Source organism: Orycteropus afer, unplaced genomic scaffold (assembly GCF_000298275.1).
Source record: "Orycteropus afer afer isolate SDZICR_OR568_19922 unplaced genomic scaffold, OryAfe1.0 scaffold00099, whole genome shotgun sequence".
NCBI classification, from domain to species: domain Eukaryota; kingdom Metazoa; phylum Chordata; class Mammalia; order Tubulidentata; family Orycteropodidae; genus Orycteropus; species Orycteropus afer.
This window is the reverse complement of record NW_006921686.1, coordinates 4,309,265-4,328,914: the sequence shown is the minus strand read 5'-3', so window position 1 is coordinate 4,328,914 and position 19,650 is coordinate 4,309,265. Positions and strand designations below refer to the sequence as shown.

The 19,650-nt window shown below is 52.8% G+C and overlaps 1 protein-coding gene across 1 annotated transcript in view; it reads right to left on the bottom strand.

Annotated features, from left to right (window-relative positions):
* Positions 1 to 12,396: 12,396 nt before the first annotated feature.
* OPA3 (outer mitochondrial membrane lipid metabolism regulator OPA3) overlaps positions 12,397 to 19,650 on the bottom strand; it is a 73,727-nt gene continuing 66,473 nt past the window's right edge. The window contains exon 2 of the mRNA XM_007943065.1: positions 12,397 to 12,833. Within this exon, the coding sequence (XP_007941256.1) occupies positions 12,397 to 12,833 (437 nt within the window). The remainder of the gene's footprint in view (positions 12,834 to 19,650) is intronic.

Genomic DNA, 19,650 nt, shown 5'->3' with positions numbered 1-19,650 from the left:
GTTCAAACCCACCAGCCACTCCTTGGAAGGAAGATGGGGCAATCTACTTCCATAGTGATACTGCCTCAGAAACCCAAGGAGGGGTCTCTATGAGTTGGGTCCGACTCGACGGCACATAACAACAACAGGTAAGGATGAGCCATGGGCGAGGACCCAGTGACTGCCTTGACCTTGAAGTCATCAGGCCGCCTGCTACTCCAGGGTGGAGTGGGGTGGGACTGTCTCCACCGGAGCCCCACCTGCGGAGGAGGCAGAAAGGCTGCCGGGCTCAGGTCCAGCTGTGTCTCTGACCCTCAACCCTTGGAAGTGTCCCTCTGTCCCACCCACACCTCCACCTTGCATTGACTGCACTTCAGTTAACATCCTAGCAGAGCAAACCAGCCAACATGAGGTGCTCCAAACACTGCCCTTCCTGTAGAATGGTGGGAGCAGCTGTCATGTCAGAACCTGTCTAAAGGCAGGGGACAGTGATCAGGATCAGCCCAAAGCACATGTCCATGAGGCAGAGGTCAGACATACCTCCACCCTCCAACTTTTATTTACCAGTTCTGACACCAGCGTCCCTCCCATGGCGCTCTCTGCTTCTCTGCCGGGGTTGATAATTCGCTGCAGTGTCCACGACAACTCACAGCCATGCTCACAGCTCTGTGGTTTATTAAGGAGGTAACAGGGTACAACGTGGGATCCTTCCGTGTAGGACGGCTCTCAGCTCCTCCCAGTGCCCTGAAAACAGGCCTCCTCCGGTCCTGCTGTGTTTTCCCACCAGCCCTGCCGCAGGCCTCCTTCTGGGTTTCTCGCTGTCCTCAGTGCTGCCCTTGACCTGTGTGACAGCTCTTTTAGGAGGTCCCTTGCCTCCTCTCTCGGCTTCTCCTGCGTCTTTCTGTCTGAGAAGCCTCTGTGGGGTTGGCTACTTATATACACAAACCCCTTCTCAATTTCAAGGCATAGGACATCACCAGGAACTGACCAATTCACTCTCAGTAGGCCACAGACATTTCATTTGCATAGTCTGTTGACCAATCCCTGCAAGGTGCCCAATTACAGGGCCACCTGCAGCTCTCAGGGGGGAAATCTCTCAACCTGCTTTTTCCAAAGAACCAACGCAAAAGGCCACATAAAGGAACTCATTTCACTGCACCACCCACACATGCCTGACTCTAGCCACTCCCTGGACAGGCATCCTCCAGCTGCGAGTATTTGCACATGAGGCACTGTCTGCCTGTGAATGTCACCTTGTTTGGAAACTGGGTCTTCACAAATGTAATGACAAAACCGAAAACCTGTTGTCATTCTGACTAATTGCAACCCCAGAGGACAGAATAGAACTGCCCTAGAGGGTTTCCAAGGCTCCAGTCTTTACGGCTGGTGGGTTCCAACTGCCTTTTGGTTAGCAGCTGAGTGCTAACCACTGGGCCACCAAGGCTCCTTACAGATGTAATTGTTCTTAGGTGCTGTTGAGTTGGCTCCAACTCATAGCAACCCCATGTGCAACGGAACAAAACACTTCCCAGGGTCCTCGACTAGCCTCACGATCCTTGCTGTACCTGAGCCCATCATTACAACCACTGTGGCTTCATAAAGTTTTCCAGTAACACATCAGGCGGTGGTTCACGGCTGTTCGTAAGGTTTCCACTGGCCAGTCCTTTCAGAAGTGGGAGCCTCTTCCTTCTTCCGAGCCTGTCTTAGTTGGGAGGCTCTGCTGAAACCTGTCCACCACGGGTGACCCTGGTTGTATCTGAAACACCAGTGGCACAACCTCCAGCCTCAGAGCAACACAGAAGCCACCACAGTATGACAAACTGACAAAATTCCACGAGTGGTGGAATTAGTTGATATGAAATCACACCGGAGCAGGGTGGGTCCTGATCCAGTGGGAGTGGTGCCCTCATGAGCAGGGACACACACACACACACACACACACACGAGACTGGAGTGATGCTGCCACAAGTGTCACAGCCAAGGGACACCTAGGGCCACCAGAAATGGAAGGAGGCAAAGCAGGATCTTCTCCTACAGGCTTTGGAGGGAGCACGGCCTTGCTTGACACCTTGGTTTCATACTTATGGCCTCCAGAACCGTGAGACAATACATTTCTGTTGTTTCAAGCCACCCAGGCCATGGTACTTTGCAGTGTCAGCCGTACGACACTAATACACCCACTTTGTACATATTTATATATCTACCAAGATTTATAAGGAGACCTGGGGGCTCAGCAGTTAAGCACCTGGCTGCTGACCAAAACGTTGATGATTCGAACTTTAAGGGAGAAAGATGAGGTGTAAAGATTGACAGCCTTGGAAACCCTGTGGTGCAGTTCCACTCTGTCCTCTAGGGGCGCTGTGAGCCAGAATCAACTTGACGCCAATGGGACCGAGACATACACAATGCGTATGTCTTCTCTCTTTCAACACACACACACACATTTGGGACATGAAACATAACTAAGAGTCAGCAGTGATCATCTCCGGGGCCACCTGGTGCTTTTCAGTGTTTGCCAGGTTTTCCGTCATGAGGCTGCTACAATGTTGGAGACACAGAGAAACGACAGAAAGGGAGTCTTTTAAGTCACTGATTTCTTCTCCAGACCCCTAGTCATTCAGCATGTGCTCGGCACAAAGTCCACATCCTCCTTTCCATGGCCCCAGGCTTTGCGTGACCTGGTCACGGCACCCTCCCCACTCCTGGGTCACTGTGCTGCACGCTCTATGTGCCACGACTGGGACATTTTTTTTTCACTTTTTGCACATACCCTTCTCACTCTCATCTCTGGGCCTTTGCACATGCTGTTCCCTCTGCCTTAGACACCCTTTCCCCCTCTTTGTGCTCCTAGTGCTGCTATCACAGAAGTATCACAAGGGGGTGGCTTTAATGAACAGAAAATTATTTTCTGACAGTTTAGGAGGCTGTGTTGTTGCTGTTAGGGGCTGGTCCTGCCGTCCTCACACTCGTTGCTATGTCTGAGCCCATTGCTGCAGCCACCGTGTCCATCCATCTCATTGAGGGTCTTCCTCTTTTTTTTGACCTTCTATTTTATCAGCGTGATGTCCTTCTCCAGGGACTGGTCCCTCCTGATAACATGTCCAAGGTACGAGAGACAAAATCTCGCCACCCTTGCTTCTAAGGAACATTCCATCTGCCTTTCTCCGAGACAAGATTCATTCATTCTTTGGGCAGTCCAAGGTACAGCCAACATTCTCTGCCAACACCATAATTCAAATGCATCAATTTCAATTATTCTTTGGTTTTCCTTATACATTGCCCAGCTTTCACATGAATGTGAGGTGATTGAAAATACCAAGGCTTGGGTCCATTACATACAACACAAAACACTGTTCTACCTCCTATTTTGGCGAGTAGCGACTGGGATCTTAAAAGCTTGCAAGCGGCCATCTAGATGCAACAATGGGTCTGTCCTCGTCCAGAGCAAAGAGGAAAGAAGAAAACCAAAGATTCATGGGAACAATTAGTCCTAGCAACTGGTATACCATCCATCTGCAGCCTATATGACTATGAGACCAGAAGAACTAGATGGTGCCCAGCTACCACTGTCATCCACTTGGAAGGGGATCTATGTAGGAGATCCTGGATAGAGAGGGAGAGCAATGTGGAACAAAACTCAAAATCATTTTGGCGAAAAAAAAAAAAAGCAGGTTTGCTGGTCTGATAGAGCCTGATGTAACCACTGACTCTATGGCCCCTAGCTGCCCTTCAGGTCTAGAATTGAACCTACACCTGTGGCTTCCAGCCAAACAAAAGACAGGCATATGAACTGAACATTTACATTAGGTAGATACACTCCTTGGAGAGAACAATCATGGGAGAAAGAAGGGCTGTGTACGCACAGGGAGACAGCTCAGGGGGCAGGAGTGTATGGAGGGATGGACACAGGGAAGAGGTAACTATGGGGAGGAAGTGGGAGAAGAGCTGTTGCATTGTGGGAGATTGCAGTCAATGTCATGAGACAAAGTGTATGTGAACTGCTGTATGGAAAGTGAATTTGCTCTGTAAACTTTCACCCAGATCACAATAAAAATATAGGTAAATACCGAGGCTTGGGTCAGGCGCACCTTAGTCCTCAACATGGCAGCTTTTCTTGTTAACGCTTTAAAGAGGGCTTCTGCAGCATATTCACCCAGTGGGACGTCATTTCATTCACTGACTGCTGCCATGGGTGCTGACTGGATTCAAGTAAAATGAAATGCTTGACAACTTTACCATGTCCTGTTTATCGTGATGCTGTTTATCGGTCCAGTTGTGAGGAGACTAGAAGTCCAAATGCAGGGTGTGGCTCCCGGGGAAGGTTCCCTGTGGGCTCTGGGGGAACGGCCTTGTTTCTGCTTCTCTTCCTGGGTCACCTGGCAATCGAGTGCTGTATATCTTCCCCTCCCTCTATGCCCACTTTCTCGTTTAATCTGCTCCTTTATATGTCAAAAGAGATTAATCTGAGAAACATCCTACACTAATCCTGTCTCATTAACAGAACAAAGAAAACCCTTCCCCAAATTGGGATTTTAATTACAGGTGTACTAAAACCAAACTCACTGTCATCTAATTGTTTCTGGTGCAGGGAACCCCACTGGGTTTCCCAAGCAGTAAACCTTTACACAAGTAGACTGCCCTATCTTCCTTCCGCTGAGTGGCTGGTGGGTTTCAAACCGCCAACCTTCTGGTTAGCAGTCAAAGGCCTTAGGCACTGCGGCTCCCGAGCGCCTTAACCACAGGTATAGAGGTCAGGATTTACACCACATATTTTTTGGAGGACACAATTCAATCCATGACATTGTACCAGGCTCATCCTCAAGATCTCAGTTACGATCCTCCTCCTCCTTGAATCCCTCCTGGATTCCCGCCCCCCTCACTCCACCCCCCACCCCGCTCTACCCCCCCCCCCACTCCGTGGAGCACTGCTGTTTGCTGCAGCCAATGAGAAGGGAGGAGGTTCCACTTCCTCCTGGCTTTCTGGCTCTGGACCGAGGACTCATCTCTCTGTACCTCACTTTCCTCATCTGCAAAATGGGGGACGTGACAACACCTACCCATATGGAAAGGAGCCCTGGTGGCACAGTGGTTAAGCGCTCGGCCACCAACGGAAAGGTTGGCAGTTTGAACCAGGTAGCTGCTCAGTGGGAGGAAAATGAGGCAGTGGGCTTCCATAAAGTTCGACAGCCTTGGAAACCCTGTGGAGCAGTTCCACCCTGTCCTCTAGGGGCGCTGTGAGTCAGAATCAACTCTATGGCAGTGGGTTTGGCCTTTGCTTCCATAAAGACTGACAGCCTTGGAAACCCTGTGGTGCAGTTCCACCCTGTCCTCCAGGGGCTCTGTGAGTTTGAATGCATTTGATTGAGCACCCTGGTGGGGAGTGTGAAGGAAAGGGTTAACTCAGCTGCCCTGGGCTGCTCAAGCCCTGCCCACTCCAGTTTTCAGGAATGGCCCTTACCCAGAAAACTATCCTGCAGAAATAAGCCCTGAGCTCCAGGAACCTTCTGCCTGATAAGGGTATTTTGGATGCCTGAGGCCTGGGCCACACCTATCAGTGTGATCTCTGGGGACTGGACACCAAGTAGCTGAGGTCAGCCTGGCCGGCAGGCCCTCCAGATCTCTGTGACTGACTCCAATAAAAACCCTGGATACCAGGCTCCAGGGAGCCTCCCTCTGGGCTGGGAGAAGTAAGCAGTGTCCTTGCAAACCCACCAGGGGGTGATACCAGGAGGCCCACGCCCGGTTCCTCCCCACACGTTCCCCAGGGGCCTGCTCTCTTTGCTGACTTTAATCTTTATCCTTCCCAAGTAGTAAGTCACATCCATGGATGGCACAAATGGTTAAACACTGCACTAACTGAACGGTGGGCGGTTAGAAACTACCTGGGGCGCCTGGAAAGACAGGCCTGCCATCTGCTTCCGAAAGGTCACAACCTTGAAAACCCCACGAGTTCTGCTCCGCACATGTGCCAGTCACTTGCTAGCAACCGGTAGATAACACAATAGAAATAGAATACAATGAAACAGGAAGTATCAGACAGTGCTGCATGAATTACATAAAGGTAATTATTTAGCATGTGATACATACACATACAACACCTTCATGTTACATATTATACAAAATATCCATTCTATTATATTAGGTGCTGTAGTGCCTAAGGCATTTGACTGCTAATCCGAAGGTCAGTAGTTCAAACCCACCAGCAGCTCCATGGAAGGCAGACAGGGCAATCTACTTCCGTAAAGATATACCACCTCAGAAACCCAACGGGGTTGCTATGAGTCGGAGTTGACTTGATGGCAGTGGTTTTGTTTGTTTTTGTTTGTAAATACTATGTAATCCAATACGTATATGTCATACAACATCTATAGTACGTACATAGGATGATTAAAGGAGTGCTGGTGGTGCAGTGGGTAAGGCATTTGGCTGCTAGGCAGAAGGTCAGCGATTCAAACCCACCAGCCGCTCCTCAGAAGAAAGATGAGGCAGTCAGCTTCCATATGGGGGTCGCTATGAGTTGGAATTCACTCCATGGCACCAAGTTTGTTTTTTTTATACAACTGCTAGGGAGCCCTGGTGGTGCAGTGGTTAAGGCATTCAGCTGCTAATCAAAAGGTCAGGAGTTCAAACCCAACCAGCCGCTCTGCAGTAGAATGAAGAGGCAGTCTGCTTGCGTAAAGATTTACATCCTTGGAAAGCCTATGGGGGCCTTGGAAAGCCTATAGGGCAGTTCCACTCCGCCCTAAAGGGTTGCTGTGAGTCAGAATCAACACAACATGACAGCAGTGGGTTTTGTGAGGAGCACTGCTGGTGCAATGGGGAAGCGTTTGGCTGCTAACCGAAAGGTGGGTGACCTGAACCCACTCAGCCACTCTGCAGGAGAGAGACTCGGTCATCTGCTCCCTTAAAGGTTACAGCCTGGGTGTATGCAAAGTGCATTTGCTCTGTAAACTTTCACCCAAATCACAATTAAAAGGAAAAAAAAAAAAAAAAAAGATTACAGCCTAGGAAACCCGATGTGGCAGTTCTAGTCTGTCACACGGGGTCGCTATGAGTCAGAACTGACCTGGCAGTACCAAAGAACACAGAGTGAATTATGAACTCTTTATATACAGTGGATTATAAATTACTACAGATCTATATGGTGGGTATATAAGATATATGAGGAGTGCTGGTGGCGCAGTGGGTAAGACGTTTCGCTTTCCGGAAAGTCAGTGGTTCAAACCCACCAGCTGCTCCTCTGGAGGAAAATGAGGCAATTTACTTCAGTGAAGATTTACAGCCTTGGAAACCCAATGTGGGTTGCTGTGAGTTGGCCTCAACTCGATGGCAGTGGGTTTCGTTTGGCTTTTGGTACATGGCGGGTTATACAAATAGTATCTTACTGTGGCCTGTTGGTGTCGACTGAGCTCCAGATGCTGCGATTTGCCTGCGGAAGCGGCGTTGGGGGGCACTGCCGGGAACGACTGTGGCGAAGCAGGCCTAGAAAGAGAAGCTGGCAAGACCTTGGGCTCGGAAGCTTTCTTGTAAAGGCGCAGAGTAGGTATTTTTCACCTTTGCCATGATTTCTGTCGCAGCTACTCAACTCTGCTACTGTAGGCTGAAAGCAGCCATAGAAAATATGTAAGGAAATGAGCATGACTGTGTCCCAATAAAACTTTATTTACAAAGACAGGAGGCAGCTGGCTGGATTTGGCCCAAGGGCCGCTGTTTGCTACCTCCTGCTCCTCGGCTATCCGGAGTCTTTTGCTGTTGGGGGAACAGGCCAACCTCACACCTGCCCTGGGGCCTTTGCAATCATTACTTCCCCTTCCTCTTGCCCCTTTGAAGCCTCTTTCTAGGTTCATCTCGGATGGTGCCTCCTCGCGGAGCCCTCCCCTGATCTACATCAACCTCCCCGTGGCTCCAGCCCCTCCCTGCTCTATCTTCCTCCTGGGCACCCTCGTCACCGTCACCGGATGGTCTCTACTTCTCTGCTGTCCGCCTCCTGCCCTGGAATGGCCACTCCAGGACAGCAGGGCCCGTCTTGTTCGGGGCTGGGTGAGCCCTGAGCAGCTCTGGGAGGGAGCCAGGCACAGCAGGTGCTCAAACATTTGTCCAGTGGCTGGGCGGATGATGGCCACTCTAAGGCTGTCCACGGGACTCCAGTCCCAGGCCCTTGGGAAGAGGGGACCCAGGCCAAGTCACTCAGGGTCACAGTGGCTGGCACGCGGAAGGCCGGAGCCCGGATGGGCCAATGGAGCCAGGACTCAGGTGAGGTCCACTTCTCCTGGTGGTTCTGTCTTCCTGACACTTGCCAGCAGAGGGCCTGCCAGAGAGAGGCCAGGACGGACAGGTGACCGCCGGCTGGGAGGAGGGGGAGCCGCGACCTTGGGACAGTGTTTGTGAACCAAACACCTCCTCTCTATCTGTCTTGAGCCGGTGTGAGGGGTTTCAAACACCCAGGAGGGAAGGACTCTGGACTCCAGCCTGCCTCATCCCAAATAACTGCAACGGGGCTGTGGGTGTGTGCATGCGTTTAGGTGTGTGGTGTGTGCATGTGTGTGCAGTGTTATGTGCACGCATGTTCATGGTATGTACACGTGTTTGTGTGTGGTGTATGTGTGCATGTGTGTTTAGTGTGTGCATGTGTTTGTGTGGTATGTTATGTGCATGTTTGTGGTAATATACATGTATGTTTATATGTGTGGGCATGTGTATAGTGTGTGCATGTGTTTGTGTGACATGTGCATGTGTTTGGTAATATATGTGTGTTTATGTGTAGTGTCTGCATGTGTTTGTGTGACATGTGCATGTGTTTGGTAATATATGTGTGTTTATGTGTAGTGTCTGCATGTGTTTGTGTGACATGTGCACGTGTTTGTGGTAATATACACGGGTGTTTATATGTGTGGGTGTGTGGGCGTGTGTGCATGTGTTTACGTGTGTGGTGTGTACTGTGTGCACGTGTCTGTGGTATGTGCCTGTGTGTGTGTTTGTGTGTGTGTGGTGTGGTGTGTGTATGTCTGAGGAACCACTGAAGAGCCCTGTCTGTGTGTGCTCTGTCCTCCCCCGGCCCGCGAGCCCTGTGACGGTGGGGTCGGGGCTGCCTCGGTCACCTCTGTCCCCAAGCACGCTGTGGGTGACTCAGGGACAGTTTGCTGAATGGAAGAGAAAACGCAGGGCATTTGCCTAAGGTTAGGAAGGACTTTTTAAAACATAAATAAACACCTGCATGCACTTGAAGACAAATTCATTTCCTTGAATTTATTGTAGCCGCCTCCTGAAACCGCGAGTGTGCGCCAGCACTGAGCTGGTGGGACGGGACAGCGAACCACCCCCCGCGGCCCTGCGTGTGCTCAGAGGGGGTTCTGTCCACCCCCCGGCCTCCCATCCACAGCCCTGGCCCTCAGCCGCTGCAGCTGTGCCTCTAGATCCCAAGGACCGCCCACCCCAACACAGACCAGTCACCCTCACATTCCACCCGAGGTGCCCTGCCTGTGCAGCCCGGGGTGACCGACTGTCCCTCTCTGTGCCTCCGACTCCTCACCAATGAAATGGAGAATCGTGTGGGGTTTACTCACAGCACTGGGAACAGGGCCTGGCACCCGGTCAGCACAGCCAGCCTGGGCCCTTCCCACTCCGACTGCTCCTTTTTGACCTGATGGGGGGTGGTGGTGGGGTGACAGCCCCTGACCTCCAGCTCCCCAGGCTCCGGAGAAATGAATGGGTGCCAGAGTGAGGCCCCCAAGAGCAGCCATGGTCCCATCCCCACCCCCACCTCATGCAGTGGGATCTCATTCTCGCCTTCCTCCCTACATCACTGAACCCGCTCAGGTCACTCCAACTTCGGGGAACACCCCCCCCTCAGCTCCTCCACACCAGCTTCCCTCCCTCCTCCAGATGGAACTGAGATGCTGTTTCAGGGACCCCTTCCCATTCCTTGGCTTTCTACTTGGGTAGGTCTTGAACCCACATAATTCTCAATTCCCCCAGCCCAGGAAGTGAGGTGAGGGAGGAAGGAAATGGGGGAGAGCCCCTTCCTTCCTGGGCATCTGGTTTGCTAAGTGCTGAGATTTTCGGCGTGGGAGGGAGACAGGCAGTCTGCTTCTCTGAAGATGACAGCCTCGGACTATGGGGCAGTTCTACTCTGTGTCCTATAGGGTCGCCATGAGTCAGAGTCCACTCGACGACAGTAGGTTTAACTCCAGTGATGGATGTCTAAGAGACACAGGAGAGAAGGCAAATCATAAAAAAAAAAAAAAAAAAGGCCAGGTTTGCTGGTCTGATGGAGCCTGGTGAAACCGCTGAGACTATGGCCCCTAGCCACCCTTCAATTCTGGAACTGAACTCACTCCTGTGGCTTCCAGCCAAACAATAGACAGGCATCTGGGGTGAACATTTACATCACACAGATCCACTCCGTAGATGATCAATCACGGGAGAACAGAAGGGCAGTGTCTGCACAGGGAGACAGCTGGGGTGGGGGGCAGTGTGCAGGAGGTCCTGGGAGGGAAGGACACAGGGAAGAGGTAACCACGGGGAGGAAGTGGGAGAGAGCTGTTACACTGTGAGGGATTGCAGTCAATGTCATGAAACAAAATGTGTATGAACTACAGTACGGAAAGTAAATGTGCTCTGTAAACTTTCACCCAAATCACAATAAAAATTGAAAAAAAAAAAAAGCGAGAAAGACACAGGAGAGGAGAAGGAGGTGAGGGCTATGTGAGGACAGATGCTGAGGCCGGCGTTAAGCATCCCTGAGCCAAGAAGGCGATGGGGCTGGTGGCAGAGGCTGGCCAGCGCCAGGAGGGGTCCCCCCTGAGCCCTCGGAGGTGAGGGGCGGAGGGCAGACTTCGTCGGACTTCCGGCCTCCAGAATGTGAGAGATTAGTCCTGCTGTTCTGACTCACGGAGTTTGTGGTGACTTGGTAAGGAGCCCAGGGGCCTGGATACAGGAGGTAAGACCCGACTGGGGAGAGGCAGGGGAGCAGCGGGGGCAGGGATCCTGGGCTGCGGTGGTGGGTGGGTACCGCTGCTGCAGGAAGTGGGGTGGCTGGGCCTGTCAGGAGCCCTGAGGGGAGGAGGGGGAACACTCACAGATCAATGTGTTTGAACGGGAGATCGGAAGATGTGACAATCTACATGACTGTCAGGAGGGGGCTGGCAGACCCCTGAGAGAGGCCACTGAGGAGGACAGTGTGAGAGGCAAGTGGGAAGGGTCAGGACAAGGCCCAGGGGGCTTTGGGACAGGTACACAGGGTTGAGGTTAGAAAGCAGGGTGGATGAGGCCTAAGAAAACAAACCCAACTCACTGCCATCAAGTTGATTCCAACTCAGTGACCCTTTAGGACAGAATGAAACTGCCCCATAGTCTAAGGCTGTAAATCTTTACAGAAACAGACTACCTCACCATTCTCCTGTCAAGAGTGGCCGGTGAGTTCTGGGTTTGAACTGCTGACCTTTTGGTTAGCAGCTGAATGCTTTAACCACAGCACCACCAGCACTCTGATGTGGCCCTAAACCAGAAAACAAACAAACTCAATGCCACTGAGTCAATTCCAACTCACAGTGACCCCATTGGGTTTCCCAGGCTGCACATCTTTAAGGAAGTAGATTACCCCACTGTCCTTCCACTGAGTGGCTGGTGGGTTTGAACCACTGACCTACTGGTTAGCAGCCAAGTGCCTTAGGCACTCACTGCACCACGAGAGAGCTCCTTTGATGAGGCCTAGTTAGGGTCAAATCTTCTCCCAAAGGGCCATGTCCTGCTGGGACTGGATTGTGCCACAGAATGAAGGATGGGGAGGGGCGCCTGCTGGAACAATCCACAGCCCAGTGGAAGGACCACGGTCACGGTGGCAGGAAAGACAAAATGGCTCAGGGATGAACACAGGTTAGGGTCCCTGCCCCTGTCAGTACGGGTGCTGCCCAGCTGGAGCCGCCTCAGAAGGTGAGAGGAGGGCGGCCACCAAAAGACCCTGCCTTTTCATGACGGTCTGCAACAAGCCACCAAAGGAAGGGACCTTCCGCGGTCCTGGACAATATCCCGGAGAAGGGCAACGCTGGTCGCGGAAACGGGGTGTGTTAACGGGAGGCGGGCTCAGTCGGCTCTATTCCACATTCCATTTTCTTTCATCAGAAGGCGGAGCGCAGTGTCCTGTCTGCGGCCTGGTGGGTCTGGTGGTTTGGGGTGGGATGGGGTAGGAGCACTGTGGACTGTACCACTAGGCCACATGCTGGGCAGATTCCCCCGCTGGGGGCCAGTCCTGGGGAGAACGTACCACTGCTCTGGTTAGTGGGGGGGTGTCTGAATGCCAAGTTGGCTCAACCCCAGTCCGAGATCCAGGTGGTTTCTGCCGGGCCAGCGCAGGCAGGGGTGGTGTGGGAGAGAAGGCCCCGGGCCGCCGAGCACACGTCCAAGTCCAGGTTCCAGCGTCTACTTCTCGCACGTGGTTGCTGCCTGGGTCCCAGGTGCTGCCCGGGCGGCGGGAACTTTCTGGGTCGAGGGGGGTCCATCCGGGGCGCAGACCTGGGCGTGCACCTCCCGCAGGTGCGCCCTGAGCTCCTCCAGGGCGCTCTGCGAAGGCACCGCCTGCACCTGCGCCTGCAGCGCCTCCACGGTGAGCGCCAGGCGGCCCACCTCGTCCTGCAGGGCGCCCCAGGCGGCGCGCTGCTCCTCCTCCTTGTGGCGCTGCTGCCCTTGGTGGCGCCAGTACTCCAGCACCAGGCAGCCGCCGCCCACAATGAAGATGGTGGCCTCGCCCAGCAGCTCGGCGCCCAGCTCGGCGGCCGCCTCCTCGTTCAGCGGCTTGATGGCTGCGCCCCGGAAGCCCATGATACGCATCTTGGTCCGCATCTCCACCCAGTGGTACACTGTGGGGGAAGACAGGGGTCAGGCCGGCCCGGGGAGCCCCCTGCAAGCCCGCCCTCCGCGCCTCGCTATCCAGCCAGAACCGCCCGGTCCCTTCAAACAAGACCCGCGCCCGGCTCCACCCGGTGGATGCCGAGTCACTCGCCTGGGGTGGCCCGGTGGCATCCCCAAAGTGGCTGGGAGATCCCGCGAGCAGCCAGGGATGAGAATCCCAGCTCGGAGGGCAGGGCCTTCACAGGAGATCCCAGCGCGCCGGGTCCCCAGCGGAAGGTGTAGAACCGCAACCGCCAGGCGCTCAGCTCCCTCGGCTCCTCTTTCAAGCCGCTGACACTCCCACCGAGGGCCGCTCCTGTCGCGCCCCGCCCCCTACACCCCAGACAAAAGCTGACCCCAGTCTTCCCAAAATGCCGAGTGCGGGGTTTGCGGTGGAGCGGCATCTCGGGGCTCCAAAGAAAAACCCACCGCCGTGGAATCCATGCAGACGCACAGCGCCCCCTGCAGGACCGAGCAGAACTGCCCCAGAGGGCTCCAAGGCTGGCTGGCACCGGTAAGGAGCTGACCGCTACATCTCTCTTCCGCAGAGGTGCTGGCCAGTTCCAACCGCCGACCTACCTTTTGGTTAGAAGCCAAGTGCTTTAACCACTGCACCACCAGGGCTAAGAGAGGGCAGCTGAAACTGCTGGGAGTTGATGCTGAGCGACTCTAAGCAGGTAACTAATCCTTTGGCAAGCCTGGTGACTCCAACTCTTGACGTTTACCAGCTCTGACTGTGGAGCTAACCACTGGGGCTCCTGTGGGGCAGGCTCCTGGCACACAGCCTGGAAAAGCCTGCGTCTTGAGTGGTGCTGGGGGCCCAAGCACCCCTCCCCTGCAGGCAAACACCTGCTGCCCCAGAGTCAACCCTGGCTCCTGGTGACCCCACGGGTCCGAGCAGAACTGTGCCCACGGGGTTTGCAGTGGCCGGGACCTTTGGGAGGAGGTGGCCAGGCCTTTCTTCCCAAGGCCCCTGGGGATGGATCTGAACCACCAACCCCTGGGCTAGTCCTTTATGTGCACCAGCCAGGCTCCCCCCACCCCGTGTCTAAGGGCTTCTTCGTGTGAAGGAGGATTCTTGGCTCCTGAGTCTTTCAAACTAATGCACAGAAAAACCAAAGCCGCGTGGGAACAACCAGTCCAAGGCACTAGCGGACCGTGGGAACCTCTCAGCCTACGTGCTCCTGAGACACGAGCAAGATGGTGCCCGGCTACCAGTCAGCCACGTGGAGAGGGACTGGTGCCGGAGCCCCTGGATAGAGCGGGAGAACAACGTGGAACAAAACTCAAAGTCATGAAGAAGACCCGGCTTACTGGTCTGGTAGGGACTGGTGAGACCTCCAAGACTATGGCCCCTAGACACCCTTCAGGGCTGCAATTCAACTCACTTTTGTGGCTTCCAGCCAAACAACAGACAAGCATGGAAGGTGAACAGTTACACCAGGGAGATTGTTCCTTAGAACAATCAACCATGAGAGGTCAGAAGGGCAGCATCTGCACAGGGAGACAGCTGGGGGGCAGGAGTGCCTGGGAGAGGCCACAGGGACAGCTAACCACAGGGAGGAAGTGGGAAGAGAGCTGTTACGTGGTGGGGACTGCAATCAATAGCATGAAACAGAACGTGTATGAACTGCTGTGTGGAAAATGAATTTGCTCTGTAAACTTTCACCCTCCAAAAAAGTAACACACAGAATTGATGGTGAACTCGACTCACTCCTATAATAATTAATATTCATCTAAGGCTACATGAGATTATTGGGGAGTGGGGGGAGGCCCTGAGCAGCTACCTAGAGATTTACTTCCAACATACCACTTTACTTTTACTGTTTAATTATTATCTACGAGAATGGATGCCAAAAGCCGAACTCACTGCCATCGAGGCAGTCCTGACTCATAGCAACCCCCACTGGGTTTGAACCACTGACTTTATGGTTAGCAGCCAAATGCCTTAACCACTACACCACCACAGCTCCCTATTACAGTGTATAATACAGGAATGTTTATAGTCATTGTGCACTAATACATTTAAAAGCATTCAATTCAAAAGTGTGATACATACACAATGGAATATTACTCAGCCATGAAGAAAAATGAAGTCTGAATGAAGAAAACCAAAGATGCATGGGAACAATCAGTCCAAGGAAGTAGAAGCCTATGTGATCCTGAGCCTATATGACCATGAGGCAAGATCAACTAGATGGTGCCCAACTATCACTGTCAACCACTTGGAGGGGGGTCAGTGCCGGAGCCCCTGGATAGAGTGAGAGAACGTGGAACAAAACTCAAAATCAAAAAAAAAAAAAAAAGGCCAGGTTTGCTGTCTGATAGAGCCGGTGAGACCCCTGAGACTATGGCCTCTAGTTCCCCTTCAGGCCTGGAACTAAACTCACTCCTGTGGCTTCCAGCCAAACAACAGACAGGCATCTGGGGTGAACACTGACATCAGGTAGATCCACTCCTTAGAGTGATCAATCCTGGGAGAACAGAAGGGCAGTGTCTGCACAAGGAGACAGCTTGGGGGGCGGGAATGCATAGGAGGGAAGGACACAGGGAAGAGGTAACCACAGGGAGGAAGTGGGAAGAGCTGTTACATTGTGGGGAATTGCAGTCAATGTCATGAGACAAAATGTGTATGAACTGCTGTATGGAAAATGAGTTTGCTCTGTAAACTTTCACCCAAATCACAATTTAAAATAAAAAAAAGGAAGAAAGAAAAATGACCAGGCTTACTGGTCTGATAGGGACTGGTGAGACCCCCAAAATCTATGCTAAAACTGGATGAAACTTGAAAATATGATGCTGAGTCAAATATGTCTATCACAAAAGGACATAAAGTTTATGACACCACTTCTGCAAAATACCTAGGCTACCCAGAAATACCCAGACTAGACGAATGTATGGAGACCAAATTTGTATTAGTGCTTGGGGTGGGGGGAGTCACTGTTTAGAAGCACTGGGATTCTGTTGCTGGTGATGGGAAATTTCACAGTGGCTTAGTGGATAAGGCATCTGGCTGTTAACCAGAAGGTCAGTGGTTCAAACCCACGAGCTGCCCCACTGAAGGAAGATGGGGCGATCTACAGCCATAAAGATTTACAGCCTCGGAAACCCAATGGGGGTCACTAGGAGTCAGAAGCGACTCGATGCCAGTGACTTTAGTTTTGGTTTTGCACAACGTGATGGCTGTAACTAGTCTAAGTAGATTGTGTGTGTGAAAAACACTGAATTGGCCAATGTTTTGCTACTTATAATTTCCAATTATTAACAAAAAGTACTTCAATCCAGAAGAAAATGTTTTAGCATTTTGAACCTCACAGTCACAGGAAATTGAACAAAATCAAATTGTGAATTCTGTACGTATTTTTGTTTCCAACTGTTATGAACTGAATTGTGTTCCCCAGAAACGTGTGCTGTAAATCCTCACCTCTGTGCCTGCGGTTCTAATCCCAGCCGGGAATGGGTGCTTTTTGTTCTGCTCATGAGGCAGGATGAGTGCAGGGTGACTCTTGAGTTAATTTCTTTTGAGATAGAAAGGAGGTTAAAGAAGAGCGAGAAAGAGGAGGAAACGGGCAAGAGAGATACGGAGCCGCAGGAAGCATCGCCCAGGAGCAGAAACTCAAGGAGAGGAGGCCCTGGGGCCCCTCCTCCGGAGCCGGGGGAGGGGGACCCCCATTCAGACTCGCAGCCACCTGAACCGGGAGTAAACAGACTGCTTGTTAAAGCCAGCCCCTTGCAGTGTTTCTGTTACATCGGCCCCAGAGAACTAAGACGCCAACATATAATCAACTGGACTAAATTCTGTGAGGAAGGGGCCTCTGAACACAAGTTCAAGGAGAAAAAGCAACAATGGAAAGTTTCTGCCTCCAGAAGCAGAGCCTGTTCTTGTTTGTATGAACCAGACGCCGGTGGGCATCACGTCACTAGACTGTGTATTAGACACATTCAAAGGAAAGCAATTAAGTGGAAGAGTGTGTTTGTGGGTGTGACTGTGTGTCTGTGAACGTGTGTGCGAGGATCATCGGAGCACAGGTTGAGGGCACTCTCCCTCAGGCCAGGGGCAGACTTAGGGTTCCGGAAACAAACCCCGGGTAGAAATGGGGGGCTAGGAAGAAGGGTTAGGTGTGAGGGGCCGGGACAAGGTGGCACTGCGGCCTGTACCAGGGCTGTGTGTTCACCGTGCTCGTGGACGCCACCCAGACGCGCCACACTCGCCACGTCCAGTGCGGACCCCAGCTCCTCCCTTCCAACCCGTTCCTTCTACTGCTGCAGCCTGTCACAGGCCCCTCCCCCTCTCAGCCCACATCCGGTCCAATCTGTCCCTTGAATGTGTCTTTAACACCCCCTCCCCTCCCTCATCTGCCGCCCTGGTCCAGGCTCTGGCCACTGTCCCCTCTGTGACCTCCCTGCTCAGGAACCCTCCAGCCCTGTATTCTCCCTTCTGACCCCCGGGAAGGTTCCTGTTACCCAGCTACTTGTCTGCAGTCTGTTTGTCCACTGCACTGGGAACCCCTGGACGGTGGCGTCCAGTGATGGTGTGTCCCCAGCACCGTCCAGCATGGGGTGGGCCACATGGATGGTGCCGGGTGCATCTCTGAGTAATGAACAGAGGGATCCCCACTGGAAGCCTCGTCCCCACCGGCCGGCCCTAGCCCCCCAGCATTCCCCACACAGCAGACAGACGGAGCTACTTAAAAAAACCAAAACCAAAATCTACCATGCATTTTGCTAGTGCAAGTGACATACTGCAGGAAAAACAAAAGAAGTAGTCAAACCATACTTCTGGACTGGAAGTATGGTCAAAGTATGAAAAGCCAAAGTCCCCGAGCCCTGGAAAGGGGAAGCTTGTTTGCGGGGCATTGAGTTTACGCCAATGGTGGTGGAGTATTTTGGAAAAGGATTGCAATACAGTAATGGTGGCACGACACGAAAAATGGCATCAATGTCCCTGAGCTGAAAAAAACCAGTCCCCCAGCCCGGACCCTTGGGCCCAGCTCGCAGATGCCCGCCTCCCCCGCAAGGCCGCGCCCTCTGCCTATGCTGTCTGCTGTCCCAGCGTGGCGTCTGTAGGACCCACCGCGCAGCCGCGCGTCCCAGGCGTTCCTCCTCGTGCGCACCCACCAGTCTCTTCCGCTGGTGGAGAACTCCCCCGGGAGGAACACTGCTGGGTCACACCGCCCAGGGGGAAGAGTGGCCCCGGGGGCCGGGGAGGTGGGGCTCCGCGGCCGCACAGAAGCGGAGCTCAACTCCGGGCTCACTCCTAAGACTGACAGCCGCGCAGGCTGCCTCCCGCGAGCTCACGCGGGGCTCAGAGAGGCGCAGGCGGGGTGCACCCCGGGCTGGGGACCTCACTGCTGAGGTTCCCCCCCCCCCTTGGAGGTCTCTTGATCTGCTGCAGCTCAGACCTGTCCTCAGTGGGCTGCCTGGCTGCTGCCTCCCCCTGAATATTAAAGGCTCTGGAGGCTGCTTTCTGTGGGTTGTTACCAATGTTGCTTAACTCTTGGAAGGAGGACTGTGGTAGATCGAAGAGGGTCCCCTCAAAACAGGTGTCAGCTTGGCTGGGCCGTGATTTCCAGTTGGCAGTGACTGAATGATGTAACCATCCCCCATGATGTGATTGGATATGATCAGCCAATCAGCTGTAAGGGGATTAGGGTAGCATGCAACACCCTGACTCAGGCCTCAGCCCTGATCCTATGTAAGGGGGGCTTCCCTGGGGTGTGGCCTACATCGCCTTGTGTCTTACAAGAGACAAAAGGAGAGAGAAGTCAGCAGAGAGAAGGACCTACTACCTGCAAGAAACAAGAGCCAGGAGTAGAGTGCATCCTTTGGACCCAGGGTCCCTGAGCTGAGAACTTCCTAGACCCAGAGGAAAAGTGATACTAAGACACACGGAGATCTACAAGGGATGCAAGGCCCACAGATGGTGAATGGAGACAAGGACCTTCCCCTGGAGCTGAGAGAGAGAGAGAGAGCTTTCCTCTAGAGCTGGTGCCCTGAATTCAGACTTCAAACCTCCTAATGGGAGCTCTGGTAGCGTAGTGCCTAAGGCACTTGACTGCTAACCAGAAGACTGGCGGTTCAAACCCACCAGCCACTCCTCAGAAGGAAGGCGGGGCAATCTAATTCTGTGGTGATACTGCCTCGGAAACCCAAGCAGGGGTCACTATGAGTCGGGTCCGACTCGACGGCACATAACAACAACAAACTGTGAGAAAATACGTTTCTGTTTGTTAAAGCCACCCCCTTGTGGTATTTCTGTTAGAGCAGAACTAAGATAAGGGCTACTATATAAAAAGTCCACTTGTCTGAAGTGTTTGGCTCCATGACTTTTCACACGTGTACATGCCAGTGGTTCTCAACTGGGGACGATTTTGCTCCCTTCTCGCCCTATCCCCTGGCCTGGTGATGTTTGACAATGTCTGGAGACATTTTTGGTTTTCAAAACTTGGTGTGCGGGGGGCTGGGGTGCACTATCAGCGTCACTGAGTTGTACACGTTAAAAACCTTTGACTTGGCGGATGTTTTGTTATATATCTTCTTTACCATGATAACAATGAGAAAGAAATAGAAAGTTCAAATTAAACAACAACAACAACTCGGGAGCTGGAGCTACCAGTACCTAGTGAGTTGAGGCCTGGTGTGTTGGATGGGGTTCTCTAGAGAAACACAAAAACCAGCAAAGTATATATATATATATTTATAGAGAGAGAAAGAGAGAGAGAGAGAGAGAGAGAGAGAGAGATTTATCTTAGATAAATGGCTCACAAACGTATTGAAGCTGGCAAA